The 18,615-nt window shown below is 44.4% G+C and overlaps 1 protein-coding gene across 6 annotated transcripts in view; it reads left to right on the forward strand.

Annotated features, from left to right (window-relative positions):
• cdk4 (cyclin dependent kinase 4) overlaps nt 1-18,615 on the forward strand; it is an 83,352-nt gene that overhangs the window by 23,532 nt on the left and 41,205 nt on the right. For 4 of the 6 annotated variants that reach the window (XM_073071368.1, XM_073071369.1, XM_073071373.1 and 1 more), the window contains one exon: nt 18,328-18,584. In XM_073071368.1, the coding sequence (XP_072927469.1) occupies nt 18,328-18,584 (257 nt within the window). The other 2 variants (XM_073071372.1, XM_073071371.1) reach the window with 2 other exon arrangements.

An 18,615-nucleotide genomic window follows, 5' to 3' on the forward strand; every position in this document is an offset into this window, starting at 1 on the left:
GACAGTAGGTGAGTGCGGGCGAGGGATGGAATTTTTTTAAATTAAACAATATATACTTTATTCAGAGTGTGCATGGATTGCTGCTTCACCCAGAAAAGCTGTTTAACCCTTTAATTGGTGGTGAGTGATAAGTGTTGCATTTCCTAACATTGCAGGGGAAAGTGTCAGGAGATGGAAAGGTGTAGGTGGGAGGGATGAGTGGATTAGGGAGTCTATCCTCTTGGGTAGCCTACATTGTAGGCCCTACAACCTAATGGTATGAGTATTGAATTTTCTAATTTCAGGTTACAACCACCCTCCCACACATACTCACCTCCCACCTAGTTCTCTCCCTTTGTTCATCCCTCCTATCCCCTACCACGCCTGGCGCCAACTGCACATAATCTCCTCCCCATATGGCTCCGTCTACCAGCTACCAGCCTCAGATACCTCCTTCCTCCTCATATATACTGACACATCTTTGCTGTTCCCTCTCAGTCCTGATGCCTTTTACCCCCCACAGATGATGCTTGATCCTCTGAGTTGTTCCGGATTTCAGCCTCATGTTTTGATATTTTAAAAAAATAACCCTAGAGCCAGCAAAAAGCACAGAACGGGACAGTAAAAGTAGCGGCAAACTTCTTTCCCCCTCCCCCAACTGGGCAGATCACCGATTGCAATCCACCAATAGGGACATGCAGAAGGGAGTCAATCATGGCAGCGGAAGGACAATACTCAGTGAATGACTTCATGTCCTAACTTGTAAACTGGTCAGTTTTTTAGTGCGAGCTTTCAACTTCACATTTAACTTCGAAATATCCAATTTAAATACTTATCAATTGCAAATCGTAACTGAAGCAATTGCTTGGAGACGGTCTCTGAGTCGGCGGAGGACAATGAGTTTGTCTCGTGTTTGATTTTCTCTCGGAAATCCAGGGGTCTTCATTGAAAGTTTTGTGAGTAGTGTGGGTAGTATTGTTGGCTTTTCTCGATTACCTTGCATTCGATTGCGAAGCAAAACTCTGGTGGAAAAGAAGTGGGAACAGTTTGCGATCGCGTTGGCAAATTCTCAATGGCTAAATAAACTAGCCTGCGCCTGCGAGAGGGAAGGTTGTTGGTTGATTTTCAAAATGGTATATGTGTCGGTGTGTGTGTGAGACTTTCAATATACATATATATTTATAGAAGCCTTTGTGGTGCACGTGTGTGCATTTGGTTTTAGTGGGGTCTTCAGTGGAGACTTTGGCCCTGTTTGGAGGCTGATGAAATGATTACTTAATGCTGCCACGTTTAGCGTTTATTTAACCTGCATCGAAGATCTCATAGTTTTCAAAAAAAGTAGATATTTACAGTTTCAGTCCAATTGGCAGGAGACGAAGTGAATGGTCTTTCTTTACACCTCCTAAACATTTAAAACTTAATTGAACTGTTTAAACCTTTGCGATTAGTGTTGAGTTTTGGAGGAACACGAGGCCTTTCTCTTGGGGTCTAATCATTCACCATGTAATGATTCAGAATTCGGTCATTCCAGTTATGAAGCTTAGGGATTTTAGTTTAAGAATTAAACGCTAGGGATTGATGTGATAGTGTTCTGCGTCTCCTTAGCAGATAATCCAGCCCTTCTGCTCTATACTATTGTTTCTACTGCAAAATAGCTTTCCTATCCCTCATCTTCCGTACCATTGCCACATCCCCGTACTTCCACTCCCCTTTTTGCATTTATCTAGCTTCCCCATACGACATAGGAGCAGAATTAGACCATTCGGTTCATCGAGCTTGCTCCGCGGTTTGATTGTGACTGATTTTATTTTCCCGCTCAACCCCATTCTCCTGTTTTCCATCGCTGCTGCTTACCTCAACCACTTTCTGTGGGAGCGAGTTCCACATTCTTGTATTGCAAACAAAGGCAAATGAATACAATTAAAGCTACTGGCCTTTGTCCCATTGGTACTGATGTGGGATGCAAATAATCTTCTGGTTTCTTGAGTTAATATTTTTCATTGATAATTGCCCTTTGAATCTGTCGCGATCTCAAACATCAGCAATGCTTTTGAAGGCTATAGTGGTGCATGTTATATATCTCAAAGATTGCTGCTGGTTTACTTTACTGTAGAGCTCTAGAATAATGGGCAGAAGGAGGGGGAGCAGGAAGGCAGGCCAGAGAGACTGGTCTAGGCGTGAGGTTCAGGTTGGTGAGTAACCAGTGGAATGGAGAGTGGCTGGTGGGTCTGGATTGGAGAATGAGGATTAATGAGAGAATTGAATTGACTTTATTTCTTACATCCTTCACATGCATGAGGAGTAAAATATCTTTACATTATGGCTCTGTCTAAATGTGCAATTTATAGTCATTTATAATAAATAGTATATACATCAGGACAGTCAATATAACATAGAAATACAGTTGTGTCTGCGTGAGTTAATCAGTCTGATGGCCTGGTGGAAGAAGCTGTCCCGGAGTCTGTTGGTCCTGGCTTTTATTCTGTGGTACCATTTCCCAGATGGTAGCAGCTGGAACAGTTTGTGGTTGGGGTGACTCGGGTCCCCAATGATCCTTGGGGCCCTTTTTACACACCTGTCTTTCTAAATGTCCTGAATAGTGGGAAGTTCACATCTACAGATGTGCTGAGCTGTCTGCACCACTCTCTACAGAGCCCTACAATTGAGGGAAGTACAGTTCCCATACCAGGCAGTGATGCAGCCAGTCAGGATGCTCTCAATTATGCCCCTGTAGAAAGTTCTTAGGATTTGGGGGCCCACACCAAACTTCAACCATTTGAGGTTAAAGAGGCACCGTTGTGCCTTTTTCACCACACAGCTGGTGTGTACAGACCATGTGAGGTCCTCGGTGATGTGGATGTCGAGGAACCTGAAGCTGTTTACCCTTTCAACCCCAAATCCATTGATATCAATAGAGGTTAGCCCGTCTCCATTCCTCCTGTAATCCACAGCCAGTGAAGGAATTTCCAAGATAATGGGACTGTTTGCAGTCAATTGGCTGGAGGTGAATGTTGGAGCAGAACTATTTGGGGCCACGTGAAAGTGGCAGAAAGTTAAGTGTGTCACTGAATGGAGGAAGTAGGAGTTAGCTTTTCTCAGGGGCCATTTGTCAGTGGGAAAGGGATTTTATAAAATGTGGAGCAAAATGGTTCGAGCAGGGGTTCCCAAACTTTTTTTTATTACGTGGACCTCTACCATTAACTGAAGGGTCCATGGACCCCAGGTTGGGAACCCCTGGTTTAGAGCATGTCAGTTTTGGAAACTTGGAGTTGTGGAAAATAAGACTGAAGGTGATGAAGAGAGTGAGAAGCTGTGATTTTAGGTGGATGTTAAAATCACCAAAACACCAGTGTTATTGCAAATAAGACAGAGGAGCAGATTAAAGCCATTTGGCCCATCGAGTCTGCTCCACCATTCCATCATGGCTGATCTATTATCCCTCTCAATCCCATTCTCCCTCCTTCTGCTCATAACCTTTGACACCCTCACTAATCAAAAATTTAGCAATCTCTGCTTTAAATACACTCAATGAATTGACCTCCACAGCTCTCTGTGGCAATGAATTCCACAGATTTACCATCCTCTGGCTAAAGAAATTACTCCTTATCTCTGTTCTAAAGGGATGTCCTTCTGTTGAGGCTGTGCTCTCTGGTCCTAGACTCCCCCGTATCAGAAACATTCTCTCCACATCCACTCTATCTAGGCCTTTCAATATTCAATAGGTTTCAATGAGATTCCCTTCCCCCCCCATTCTTCTAAACTCCAGTGAGTACTGGCCCAGAGCCACCAAAAGCTCATCTTACAGTATGTTGAAGATTCAAGATTGTTTAATGTCATTTCCAGTACACAAATGTAAAGGAGAATGAAATAATAGTTACTCCGGATCCAATGCAGAACCAAAAACAATAACACCATGACAAAGAGATTAAAAAAAAATTAAATATAAATACATAAGATAGCTTATATACATTGATTGTACAGCATGCCCACAAGGTGACACTAGGCACCTGTACATAAAGTGATTCTGGCTGGAAATGATAAAGTAATAATGAGATAGTGGGTGGAGGTGTTGATCATCCTTACTGCTTGGGAAATGTAACTGTTTTCAAGTCTGGTGGTCCTGGTGTGGATGCTATGCCACCTCCTGGTGGGAACAGGATCTTTTGTGGTATTGCTGGCCTTTTTCTGGCACACTTCTGTATGTATGTCCTTGATGGCAAGTAGGCAGGTGTCAGTGATGATGCATTAGACTGTTTTGACTACCCATTGTAAAGTCCGCTGCAGTGCAGTTTCTGTATCGTGCAGTGATGCAGCATGTTAGGAAGCTCTCCACTGCGCATCTGTGCAAGGACGTGAGTATTGATATGCATAATCCTGCTCTCTTCAGCCTTCCCAGAAAGTAGAGGCATTGGTGAACTTTCCTCATTGTGTATAGTGTGTTCTGGAACCATGAGAGGTTGTGCAACATGTGCACTCCCAGGAGTTTGAAACTGCTCACAGTTTCCACTGCTGTTTTGCCAACGTAAAGAAGGGTGTGAGTTCTCTTGAAGTAACCCTTTCATTCCTGGGATGATTCTCGTGAACCTATTCTGGATCTGCTGGCATTGCAGAGGATCCTTTCTTGGATAAGGAGCCAAAACTGCTTATGATACTCCAATTGCAGTCTGGCCCGTGCCTTAAAGCCTCAGCGTTACATCCTTGCTTTTAAATTCTAGTCCTCTGGAAATGAATGCTAACAGTGCATTTGCCTTCCTCAACATTGACTCAACCTGCAAGTTAACCTTTAGGGAATCCTGCACAAGGGCTCCCAAGTCCCTCTGAACCTCTGATTTCTGAATTTGCTCCGTTTAGAAGGAATAAAGGTGTAGACTAGTTTCTATCAAAGTGCATTGCCACACACTACTCTACACTGCCACTTCTTTGCCTATTCTCCTAATCTGTCTAAGTCCTTCTGCAGACTCCCTGCTTCCTCCAGACTACCTGCCCCTCCACCTACCTTTGTATCATCTGCAAACTTGGCCGACAAGCCATCAATTCCATCATTCAAGTCATTGACGTATAATGTGAAAAGTGATCCCCAGCACCGACCCCTGTGAGCACCACTAGTCATCGGCAGCCAACCAGAAAAGGTTCACTTTATTCCCACACTTTGCCAATCTTCAAAACATGCTAGTATCTTTCCTGCAATATCATGGGCTCTTATCTTGTTAAGCAGTCTTAGGTGTGGCACCTTGTCAAAGGCCTTCTGAAAATCCAAATAAACAATATCCACTGACTCCATTGTTTGTCCTGCCTGTTATTTCCTCAAAGAATTCTAACAGATTTGTCAGGGAGGGTTTCCTGTTAAAAGCAACCATGCTGACTTTGGCCTATTTTATCATGTGCCTCCAAGTACCCCGAAACCTCTTCCCTAATAAATGAAGAGCAGATTGAAGAGGTGTTCCTCACTCTGACTCATAAGGCCATTGCTTCAACCTCTAATACTGCCTATTCTGTCTCCTGTTGCTGAAACCCTCTTTCGTGCCTTTGTCATTGTTGGACTCAACTAGTCCAACCAACCTCCCTGTGCTAAACATGAGGTTTTAACCTTTAGGGAATCCTGCACAAGGGCTCCCAAGTCCCTCTGAACCTCTGATTTCTGAATTTGCTCCGTTTAGAAGGAATAAAGGTGTAGACTAGTTTCTATCAAAGTGCATAGCCATACACCTCCCGACACTGTATTCCATTTGCCACTTCTTTGCCCATTCTCCTAATCTAAGTCCTTCTGCAGACTCCCTGCTTCCATCTGTTATTGGCTAAAAATCTAACAGTACTGAAATTGGCACCCTGTTTCCAAATAGTGGAGGGAGGTATGAGAGAGAGATATGACTTGGAGAATTATGTGTTTTTATTTCATCACACCCTGGTGTATAGAACAATAATCTAATTTGAATTTTTAATCATTATTCTGCCCTCGCTCAATAGTTTATTTACCCCGTTTTCTTAAGCTATATTCACCAACGCATTACAGTACGCAAGGAGCCATTGTAAAAAGCTTCCCAGCATTCTTGTGAAAGGTAGATTCAAATATTGATTGAAATTCCTTTAACTTGTAACAAATTGCTTCAAACTGACTGAAATGAACAAGTGATGTAAAATGGCCTACCTGATAACAAAAGCTAACTGCTTAACAATGGAATAATGAGCAATCAACAACAGCTGTGAACCCACAAGGAAGCAGTGAGATCTAGTCATTAGATACACACCAGGGAAGACATAACACTCCTTGGCTGGTATCTGTAAAAGATACCACCAACTGAACTCATAACTTTCATGAAAAAAACATTAAACATATTAGAGTCAATGCTCCTGATCAATTGAATAGCACAGTCAAATACTAAAGAATAATAAGACTATCAACCAGATTCAAAATACAGGAGTAAAATTCTGTCCTTCAAGCAGGATCACTAACCCAAACTTTAAAATAAGTCAGTTAGATTGTATCAAATATACAACAGAGAATCCATTCTATGTTCTATGGTTCAAATCTAGAATCTGTACAAACTCAAAATACTGACTTTGGTTTTACAGATTTGTAACCAGAGTTCACATTTCAACCATTTTCTGACAGTCTTATTTTTCCAGTCATGCTGTTTTTTTTTCTAAGTAACTTCAGGACGTTTCTCGAGCATATGTGTAAGTGAAGGAAAGTGGCTGCTTGCTTGGGGGCGTTGTTGGGGACTATGGAAGGGTAGCAGTGCCACCCAACTGTTTTGAGTTGCTATCCATCATCCTCAGGAAAGTAAGGTCATCCAGTGAAGGAGCTGGTTTGTAGACATCCTTTGTATAGACAAAGACAGATTCACTCATGCTTAATGTGTTGCTTGTCAAACCTCTGTTGCGAGGTCAAGGCAGGAGAGACGGGAGGCTGGCAGGACTGGCCGAAGCTCTCCTTGATGTGGATGCTGCTAAGGCAGGAGGTCATGAGACTAGGGTGTTCGCTTTCTCAAAAGCTAGTTCTAAAGATGTTCTTGGGTGAAGGTTTGTGTGCACTCCCTTGGCATTTTCCTACTATGACCCAACCCAGTGCTGACCTCTGTGCAAAGGGAGAATTTGGGGGCTCAGTACATTGCTCAAGTACCTTGTGTACGTCTATGGACAGTGGTCCCCAACTTCTGGGCCGCGGACCGATACTGGGCCGCAAAGCATCCAGGGGTGCAGCGGTAGGTGGAACGCACCCAGCACATCTTTAAGAAAAAAGCCGAAATAAGCTAATTAATTAGGTGCCGCCCGGCACATAAATGGCACTCTTGCATGCTTCGTGGCCCAGTATCAGTCCACGGCCTGGAGGTTGGGGACCACTGGTCTATGATGTCTCCAGGCAGGAGTAGGATCTTGGCTTTTGGGTCAAGTGACAGTATCTAGCTGGCTAGGGACTTGAGGGTGGTGAGTCGCTGCTTCTGGAATGGGGATTTTCTTCCTTTTGTCCAGAGGTTTGTCACACTCAGTGAGTGTGGGGAGAGCTAAATGAGCCTTTTCATCGACAGATTCGACGACAAAGCCTCTTGCTCTTCGCCCAACTGTCTGTGACACACCTATACATGTCTTAAGTGTGTAAAGTGAGGCATCCACCATTGGTTATGTGGAAGACTTTGAAGAAAGATGATTTGGCTAGAGATGTTCATCTGATCATTTAAGACAACATATATCCTCATCCTATTCTCACGGTGGCCTTCTGGCTAAAGACAGATCTTTGAGCATGACTTACTAGCGGAGTTTTCCCCACAGACTTCAGTATAGGAAGAGGAGGCAACTGGAGAGGGGAGGATACATCTCCCTCCCCGCCATGCCGTAAGGAGGTACTTGTGTTGTTCTTCACAGACCAGGGAGGTGGCCAACATGAAGAGCTGCATGTGCTTGTCAGTGTTGCATTCAGAGCACTGGATGATAGCATTACAGTCCATCGCCCGGTGGCTGGTTGAAGAACAGTAGCGGAAACTTATGGAGTGCTCTTCAATGAAAGCCCTTTGCTCCTAGAGATTTGCCCCTGAAACCTCTGCACTGGAGAGGGTGTAGCTTTTGATGTAGAGGGCACTGTTTGTTAGCATCTTCCTTTTAGGCAGCGTTGGCCACCTCAGTTTTGTGTACCATGACAGGACCTGTAACAGGTTTCTCTGATTTAAGTGGTGCTGAGCTAGAGGTGGTGATGATAAAGTTGGGGTTGTTCTTCATTTTGGCTTCTTCTTGGATGAAACTAGAAAAGAAGGAAACTGGTGGGAGCTTGAGGTCTTCAGTGGCATTGGAGAAAAAGGACTTCAAATCCCAGTAATTTTCTGGCTTATCATCAAATTTGGCAAGTCCGGCCATCAGCTGGTCACGATGGGCTAGGAATCTTGCAAGATCAGACACACTGATTAGGTTCAGTTCGTTGGGGCTGCAGTGCAGCCTTAAGCATGTGAGGGAGATGGTCTCTGTTCTGTCCCGTTTGGTTAAAAGGTGTTGAGTTGTGGGATGTTATCCTGTGGAAGAAGAGCCCCCCTTTAGTCTTGATTGGCTGGCCTGAGTCTTCAGTGTCTGCTAGTGGGAGGATATAATCATAAGCAGACTGGGCTTGAACATACTTCTTGGTCCCCTCAGCTGAATGACATGGTGAGTTTGATCTGAAATCATCATTGTCAGCTAGCTGCTCCATGCCCCCCCTCAAAGACTCTGGTCTCAGCTAAAGCTGCCTTTTTTCATGCTGAAGGGCCTCAAATGAGGCTTCCAGGAGGGTCTCCTCTACTTGTAATTCAGTCTGTCTCACTTTAACATCAATTTCTCTTTCTGCAAATGACGCCCTGGCTAGTGCTGCCTCGGCCCTCGCACGGGCTTCTAGCGCCACCATGCTTGCTGCAAATCTGTTAGACTGTCTAGTGGAATCACCATTGAGAATGTCTTTTTAATATTCTGCCCTCCCTCAAGAGTTTTCCCCATTTTCTCAAGCTAGACAGATAACTCCAGTCCTGGTGTAGCTGTTGTTGAGGCAGGTTTATAATTCACCAATGTGTTACTGTACGCAAGGAGCTGGTGTAAAAAGACAGTATTCTTGGCATTCTAATGAAAGGTAGTTTCAAATATTGATTGAAATTCCTTCAACTTTGAACAAAATGCTTCAAACTGACTGAAACGAACAAGTGATGTAAAATGGCCAATCTGATAACAAAAGCTAACTGCTTAACAATGGGATAATGAGCAATCAACAACAGCTGTGAACCCACAAGTAAGCAGTGAGATCTCATCATTAGATACACACCAGGAAAGACATAGCAATCATATTGTGAGAAAGGATAATGGAAGGTACGTGGGGCGAGAGAATAAGAGGTGTCTTCTGGGTAATGAATGAGCCTGTACCTGACTACAGCTCTGACTTTTGTGATAACTTTGTACATGATGCAACAAGAATGAGTTTGTGAGGCAAGAGTTGGCAGTGCCTCAGAATGTGATTGTGGCACCAAGTCAATGCCCACAGGCTTTATTTCCTTATTGTGGGTGAGCTTGGCATCCTTGATACATGCTAAGTAGTTAGCATTTGGAAATTCTGTGTTAGTGGTGAAGTTGCATCAATTTCAAGGAATCTGGGACACATTCAAAAGTTTAAAAAAAAGTTGTCCTGCCCAGTGCAAAGCCCTGGACTGCGATGTGGGTGGATATTGAGGTTCTGTGTTTTTGTTCACAGATTTCTTTGAAATTGATAAATGCTTCTATGTAAGCGATTGGGTTCCTGCACATTTAAACCTCAAATTCTCTCTTCTTCCCACTGTGCTTACTTTCAACAGCATTTGAAGCTGGAAAGCTCAGCTGTTTTGTTCTGTGGATTAATCCCATCGAGTACTTTGAGGGGATTGAGGACGGTATTGTTAGTGAGTGCGGTTAATTTTTTCTTTGGTCTCTTTTGAGAAGCAGCTCAGAAGAGTTGGAATCTCTCCAGAACTCTGGACACTGCCGGGTCCAAGTTGTTGCCAGATCAGGAGTTAAAGGCAAATCAGGAGTGAAGTAAACCAGATCTTAAAAGGGGTAGCTGGGTAGAAGGCATGAACCTCTGTCAAAGTAAAAGGCAAACCTGGAAATGCTCAGCATTGTGGACTGCAATTGAAAGAGAGAACTGAGTGACATTTTTCAACAGAATTGCCTCCTCCACTTCCCCCTCCCTGCCTGTGTCTCTGCCTGTCCTCTCCAGCTCCCCTCCTGCATCCTGCCCCTTCCCCCTCCTACTCCCTGTCTGTGCCTCCCTCTGCACCTGTGCATCCCCTCTTTCCCTGCCTGTGCCTCGTCCACACCCTCCTGTCTTTTCTGGCAGCAGTGCTATTTTATTTTCTCGCACGTGCTCACCGGAGTGCAGACAGGGTGCAGCCATCACGTCCTGAAAACAGGACGTCCCTCCGCTCTGCTTCCTCTGACAGATTGGCGCCGCCTTGGCAGTCCCTCTCTGGGGTGGAATTCCACTTGTACTGGGTGATTGCCACAGCCTCTCCAGCATGATTGAACCCACATTCTGCAGACCTGTGCGTGTGATCCCCTCCAAGTTACCAGATGTCGGAGCTTTAAGTTTCCTTGCCGTATAACCTGTGCCGTGTTCCCCCTCCTCCCTGGCTGTAAGCATTTTGTGTGTTGAATGTGGCAGTGACAGCTGGTCTATGCCTGCCTGTCTGCTTCGAGCACTTGGACTCACAGCAAGGTGCATGCAAGCTCTTAAACTGAGCTGATCTTGAGGACTAACCTATATGGGTCTGCAGTGGAATGCAATTGATTAAAAGCCCAGAGAAATCATTGCATTTGAACAGTGCTGTTTATTCTCCACTTGAGTCTGTTTCCCTCAACTATCACTGCATCATCTTCTTCCATTCTCCTTCATGCATTTACATAGCTTCCCCTGAAAACAGGTCTCTGCTGTTCATCTCAAATACTCCCTGTGTAAACATGTCCTATGCTCCTCCACTCTGAATTCCTGATATTTCTTAGTCTTATACTGCTGGTCCAAACTCTCCAGCTCCCCTGAGCCCATTGAAAGTCTTCATGAGTTTAAGGGTTCTGACGGCAGTAGCTTCTCCATTCACAGACTCTTACTAGAAGTATTATCAGACAAAGTACAACACCCACTGATGCCGGAAGATACTAGGGAGTTGACCAGCTGCCTGGTCAAAGGGAGCGGTTTGAAGGGAAGTGACTTAAAGGAGCATTGTGAGAGCTGGGATGTTTCAGAAGGAAATTTCAGAGCTTAGGGCTCAGTTGCTGATGGAAGTTGGGACCAGAGTTGGAGGAAAGCAGAAATCATTGGATCTGGGTGAATGAGGGCAGAGGTAGGTTTGAGGCAAAGGGGAATTTTGAATAGAAGGATGAGAATTTTCTAGTTGACTTGCTGGAACAATTTGTTTCAGGAGAAGGAAATTATGTTGCCAAGTTTGATAAGAGTTCTTTAAGGATGGATTTAAAAATAAAGTGGATGTGTGCTTGCATTTCCAGAAGTCACTTGATAGGGTGTCACATGAAAAAGTTACTACACAAGAGATATGGTGTTGGACCAGTATGTTGGCAAATAACAGAAAACTGTTGGGATGAATGGGATATTTTAAAATTGCCTTTCAATAACAATCAAGGTGCCACATAGATCATTGCTGCAGCCTCAACTATTCTATATTAACTGGTATACACTCAGTGGCCACTTTATTAGGTACAGGGATGGAACCCAGCATGGCCACCTTCTCCTGTAGCCCATCCACTCCAAGGTTTGATGTGTTCTGCATTCAGAGATGCTCTTCTGCACACCACTGTTGTAATGTGTGGTTATTTGAGTTACTGTCACCTTCCTGTCGGCTTGTCTCCTGACCTCTCTCATTAACAATGCATTTTCACCCACAGAAATGTCGCTTACTGGATGGTTTCTGTTTCTCGCACCATCCTCTGTAAACTCTAGAGACTGTTGGCCGATTTCCTGGAATATTCACGCACTCAATCCACCGCATCTGGCACCAACAATCATTCCATGGTCAAAGTCACTGAGATCACACTTTCCCATTCTGATGTTTGGCCTGAACAACAACTGAACCTCTTCTGTCTTTTAATGGCAGTTGGCAGTCCAACTTAAAGGTGCATTACTACCACCAACTGGATTGTGCTGTCCTTGTATCTTCCAAACATAAAATGAATCCAGTGTCACTAAATGCTTCAAGAACTTCTCGCACTTTAAAGTAGTGCTGAACCAAGAGGATGTCCTGTAATTCCTTGCCAGCCCAAGAACAGCAGCAGTGATTGGAGTGCTCCCTCCGTCTCTCCAGCCTACAGAACTGCCAGACCACGTTCCAACATAAAGCCTCCAATCACTTCCAGGATTACCGTGCACACGAGTGTTGCTCTCTAAAGCTAGCACCTGGATTCCAAACTCTTTTCATGATTAAGAAAATGGAGGGATTCATAGGGACAACAATATTCCAGCATTGATTGGCTATCACTGAGTTACTGACCAGGTCAAGATAATCCAAGTGAAGAGGTTAAGCAATGTCAGGAAAAAGCTCCAAGTGAATACCCTGATGTGTTGGAAGCCAGCTGTAGCCAAAAACCCTTTTCTGCCACTCACTTTAAACGAGTAGACATCACTTTCTCCTTGGTGTCCATTTCAAACCAACTAACAGGGTCATTTTCAGTTACTGTATCTCTCTCTTCAACAAAACCTGTTGACCATGTCTGCATGTTTTTTATGCATTGAGTTGCTGCCCTATGATTGGCTGATTAGATATTTGTATTAGTGATCTGGTGTACCAATGAGAGTGGACACTGAGTTGAATTGGGGTCTAATTGTTCTCTTGCCACATTTACTGCTGCTAACCCACCTATATTTGCATCAAGTTTGAGGTGAGCCTGCAAAGGGAGATACAATAGATAGGTTAAGAAAGGATTTGGGAAGTGGAATATACACATAGAAAAATATGAAGTTATTTGCTTTAGAAGGGAAAATTGAAAAAGCAAATTGTTGTTTGCATGGAGTGAGGCTACACAATGTACCGTATGTGAAACACTAAGCTGGAAAGGCTAATAGAATATTGGCTTTTCCTGCAAGGACTATAAGCGTAAAATGGATCTTGTCCTGACACGTTGACTGTTTATTCCTTTTCACGGATGCTGACTGACTTGCTGAGTTCCTCCAGCAGTTTGTATGTGTTCAAGTATAAAAGTGGAGGAGTTTTGATGTGACTGTACAGGGTGCTAATGCGAATACACCCAGCTGCAGTTTTAGTCTCTGATTAAAGAATTGTGTGCTTGTGTGGAGAAGGTTCACGAGGTTGATTTTCTGGCATGAAGGAAGATCGTATAGGCTGAGCTGATGGTTATTGGAGTTGAGGCAACAGAGGTAATCTCATTTGAGTTGGGGGAGTGGGGTTTGACAGTGTGGATGCTCAATAGGGAATTTCGAACTGGGAGTGGGATGTAAATACAGAGCAGGAAGTTGTCCATTTAAGATAAAGGTGAGAAGGAATTTATTTTCCAAGCTCATGACTCATTAGAGTTCTATGTGGAGATGTGATTGAATCCATTCTGACAGACACTTGCACAACTTGGGAGTTGAGGGGTATGAGGGCTGAGCAAGGGTAGTGGTTGAAGGGACTTAATTGAGCTGGAGGTCTGTAATTAGTGGTGTTCTGCAGGGATCTATACTGGGACCTCTGCTGTTTGTGATGTATATAGATCAGTTGTAGATATGGGCAGAGAAATGGCAGATGGAGTTTAACCTAGGTGAATGTGAGGTGTTTTATTTGGGGTCCAAATCCATAGCTTCTTGAAAGTGGCTACTCAGCTGGGCCAAAAGGCCTGTTCCTGTGCTGTTCTGTCTCCCATCTGTACACTGAGTTTGCATGAGACTGTCTCACAAGGAGGATAACAGCTGATCTGTTGCTTACTGGGACTCTGGAGGATGAAGGTTGTACTTTCAAAATACAATGGGGTCTTAACTTCCTGGTTTTGCTTCAACATTTGCTTAGCAGTAGCTCAGAATACATGTTCAGCCATTTTGGAGGAATGTATGCTTTGGGTGACACAGCTGGGAGTGACCTAGGTTCAATCCCAACCTCCAACATTGTGTGGAATTTGCACTCTCTCCCTGTGACTTCCCCCCCCCTGAATGCTCTGGTTTCCTCCTACATCCCAAAGCCCAGATGTATGTTAATGAGCTACTGTAAATTGTTCCTAGTATAAGTGTGGGCAGCAGGAGAATTTGGTGGAGTTGATGATTTGGGAGGGAGAATGGGTGGAGAAGAATGGGGCCAATGGGATCGCTCAAAGCTGGCATCAACTTGACGGGCCCAGTGGCTAACTCCTGTGTTGTGTGGAAAAATATAAGAAATAAGGCAGTTATACAGTCAGGAGAGCTTCTGAAAATATTCACTTGTTTTTGAGGGAAGGGGAGGAAGTAAAAGAAGGGAATTAAATGGATTGCCAGGGTCTCGTTGCCTGAGGCAGTGTGCTGTGGATAGCAGCGGACAGAACTGTTGCTCTGGTAATAGCATTGGCAAACAACCCATAAACCCATTTTCCCCAAAACAAACCCCTAATACGTAGTGTACTTTTAAATTTAACAAAAAGTGCTTTTTTTTTTGTGACACATTTTTCAGCAGCAAATTTTCCAACACAACTTTTATACAGCAACACACTGCATTTTGCTGTCTGAATATTCTAGCACTTGAAATGTGGAGGTTTTTCCAGGACTGCTGACTTATCACAGTTGTTGTTAAAGAGAGATTCGTTTTATTTGTCACATGGCTTGTTTGCAAACTATTACAGAAGTCAAAAGTTGCTGCATTTGCCTAAACTTTTTTTATGACAGAAAACACATTTTTGATGAGCAGCCACTCAAGAATGGCCTTGAGCTGAAGCAGAAGTTCTGTAAAAATTGAGGTCTGACATACAGGCCAGATGTGGCAGATGTCTTTCCCCGAAGCACATGTGCTTGGGTTTTATACAAGACTAGAAACACGTGGGCCCTTGTGCCTGTTCTACCATTCAATGGGATTGCTGTGAATCTTGTGTAACATTTTGTGCTTGCTTTTACTGATGCTAATTTTTTTAATTCCAGGTCACTTGATTATTTGGCTGCCAAGGCATCAGTTGATCTTCAGTCTAGTCTTTGTCCTGAAGAACTGTTTTTCTCTCTTCACAGATGCTGCCTGACCTGTTGATTGTTTCCAGTATTTTCAGTTTTTATTTGAAACTTCAAGCCGTTGTAGTTTTCTCATTTGATCAATAATTTGACGACTGCTACTTCATGGTGCTGTGAGAAGGAAAGCTTTGCAGATGGGGAATGAGACTATTTTGTACTTGAGTGTTCTGACCAATCTCATGTGATCATCTAGTACAAAATTTGAGTGTAAGCTCCATTCCTGAGCTTCCAGCTTGCACCACCAGTAATGCCCTCCTTCCGACCTTGCTCCCACTCGCCTTCAAAATGGGTAGCTGTGAGATCTTTTACATTTGCCTCAGATGGCAGTGGGAGACAACAGCTAAATGTGCTGTGAATGACGCTCGTCCTGTGGCCTGGCACTCCCTTGGTGCTGACCCTCCTGTGGTATACACAGCTTCCTTTACTGGTTATTTGAAGCCTCAGCCAAGATTTCTCTGCTGGACTCGTTGGAATGTGAATTTGGGAGCTTCTGAGGGAGGTGTTAGTGCAGGCCCCCGAGCCTCTGTGAACTACAGGAGGGAGAGTGGCCAACACTCGGACATTAAGAATGAGAAAAGATGCTAGGAAATCTGGCCTTCCTTTGTACAACTTGGCCATTGCATTTACTGAGAGAATTGACTGAGAGCTGTTAACATCCTTTACAACGTGAAGCATGAAGGGACATAGAGGATGTGAGAACTGCCACTGGAAAACTTTATTTTCTTTGCTTTCTTTCTCTGTGCCCCTCCCTTCCTTTGACTCTTTCCAGAGATGGGATTTTTTTTTGTTTCTGATCATTGTTTTCTACATTACAGTAGAGGCTATGGTGCACGAATGGGTTTGAAGCTCCCAGGGGATAGGTGCTGAGCAAACATAGTTATGGAGCACTACAGCACAGATACAGGCCATTTGGCCCATCCAGTCTGTGCCAAAATGTTGTTCTGCCTAGTCCCATCGACCTGCACCTGGACCACAGCCCTCCATAACCTTCCCATCCATGTATTTATCCAAATTTCTCTTTAATGTTGAAATCGAACCCACATCCTCCAATTCCGCTGGTAGCTCATTCTACACTCACCACCCTCTGAGTGAAGAGGTTCCCCATAAACATTTCACCTTCAAACTCTGAACCTGTGACCTCTCGTTCTGGCCTCACCCAACCTGAGTGGAAAAAGCATTTACCCTATCTATACCCCTCATAATCTTATCAAATCTCCCCCTCATTCTCCTATGCTGTCGTCCTAACCTATTCAACCTTTCCCTTTGACTCTTCCAATTCCTGGCAACATCTTTGTAAATTTTCTCTGTACTCTTCCAATCTTTTAGCCAGAAAATTAGACCTCACCAACATCTTGGTACAACTTCAACATAACATCCCATCTCCTGTACTCAATATACTTGTCTTTGTTCGTTCAGCAGGGCAGTACTATGTGCTAGTATCAGTTGCAGCTGTGTATGTGGGGGTTGTTGGCACAGCCGGCATTTAATGTCTATCCCTATTTGCCCTTTCAAGATTGCACCCAAGGTGGTGATGGTGGCTTCAGACACCAGTTGCTAGGAGGGAGATTTTACTTTATACGATTTAGAGATACAGCATCGTAAGAGGCCCTTCGGTCTACCCAGTTCTACCCATGTGATCAATTAACCTGCAAACTTGTACATCTTGGCAGATGGAATTGTGTTTAGAAATGTATGATAATACATTTTGGTAAAAGGAACAATAATGTGGATTGTTATCTAAATGGGGAGAGAATTCAAACATAAGAGGGTCTTGGGAGTCCTCGTGCAAAACTCCCAGAAGGTTAATTTGCAGGTTGAGTCTGTGGTAAAGAAGGCAAATGCAATGTTGGCATTCATTTCAAGAGGGATAGAATATAAAAACAAGGAGATAATGCTGAGCCTTTATAGGACACTAGTCAGGCTGCACTTGGAGTACTGTTAACAATTTTGGCCCTTATCTCAGAAAGGATATATTGCCATTGGAGAGAGTCCAGAGGAAGTTCATGAGGATGATTCTGAGAATGAAGGGATTAACATATGAGGAATGTTTAGCAGCTTCATGCCGGTATTGACTGGAATTTAGAAGAATGCGGGGGGGATCTCATTGAAACCTACCGAATATTGAAAGGACTAGATAGGGTGGATGTGGAGAGGGTGTTTCCTATTGTGGGAAAGTCCAGAACTAGAGGGCACAGTCTCAAAATTGAGGGGCAACCCTTTAGAACAGAGGTAAGGAGGAATTTTTTTAGCCAGAGAGTGGTGAATCTGTGGAATGCTCTGCCACAGGCTGCAGTGGAGGCCAAGTCTGTAGGTATATTCAAGGTGGAAGTTGATAGCTTTCTGATTGGTCAGGACATCAAAGGTTATGGCAAGAAGGCAGGTGTATGGGGTTGAATGGGATCTGGGATCAGCCATGGTGGAATGGTGGAGCAGTGTTGATGGGCTGAATGTCCTAATTCTGCTCCTATGTCTTGTGGTCTTCGGAATGTGGGAGGAAAGTAGAGCACCCGGAGGAAATGCACGAGGTCATGGACAGAATGTACAAATTCCTTACAGACAATGGCAGAATTGAGCTCTGGTCGCTGATGCTGTAATAGTGTTATGCTACCACACTACCCCAAGCTCTGGGGTTTATGTGCAGCAATGTTTACATGATGTATATGTGAGTGTGACTTAGAGAGGAAAGTCAAATTAGTGTCATTCCCATCTGCAAGCAGCCTTGTAGAAATAAAAAGCCTTCTAGCCCAATCAGTCTGTGCCGACCGACCATCACTCCTCACCCACACTCTGGGGGCAACTTACAGCAGCTGATCATCGCATGGGCCCTGCACGCCGTTGGGTCATGGGAGGGAACTGGAGCAGCTGAAGGAAGCCCACCCGGTCACAGAGAGAGTGTGTGTGAAGTTTGCACTGAGTGGGCCAGAAGTTGGAATTGAACCTGAGTCACTGGCACTGTGAGATAGCATCTTTATCAACTGCGCCACAGTGCTGCCTCCTTCCAAGTGTTAATGGATTTGGGAAATGCAGTTGAAGCTACAAGGCTCTGTGGTAAAATATGTGACCCTCAGTGTTTTGGCCCAGACACTAGTGGGGATTTTGTGCCCTTCTTTGGCGAAGGGCTGCTGGAGGTAAAGAGGAAGACCAAGAGGTGGCTCATTGCACTTTTCCTGTTGAATTCCTTCCAGGTGCCAGTCAGCAGGTTGGAGGTTATCAGGGACTGTGAGATGGAGCAGAGTCCCATGACTCAGTATGAGCCTGTGGCAGAGATCGGAGGAGGGGCCTATGGCACTGTCTACAAGGCCCGAGACTTGCGGAGTGGCAAGTTTGTAGCTCTGAAAAACGTGAGGGTGCACAGAGACGAAGAGGGCCTCCCCGCCTCCACTGTCAGGGAGGTGGCACTGCTGAAGCGGCTTGAGCAGTTTGACCACCCCAATATCGTCAGGTAATTCTGTGGGGAGGGATGTGGGGGTGGG

The sequence above is a fragment of the Hemitrygon akajei genome, chromosome 18, assembly GCF_048418815.1.
Source record: "Hemitrygon akajei chromosome 18, sHemAka1.3, whole genome shotgun sequence".
NCBI classification, from domain to species: domain Eukaryota; kingdom Metazoa; phylum Chordata; class Chondrichthyes; order Myliobatiformes; family Dasyatidae; genus Hemitrygon; species Hemitrygon akajei.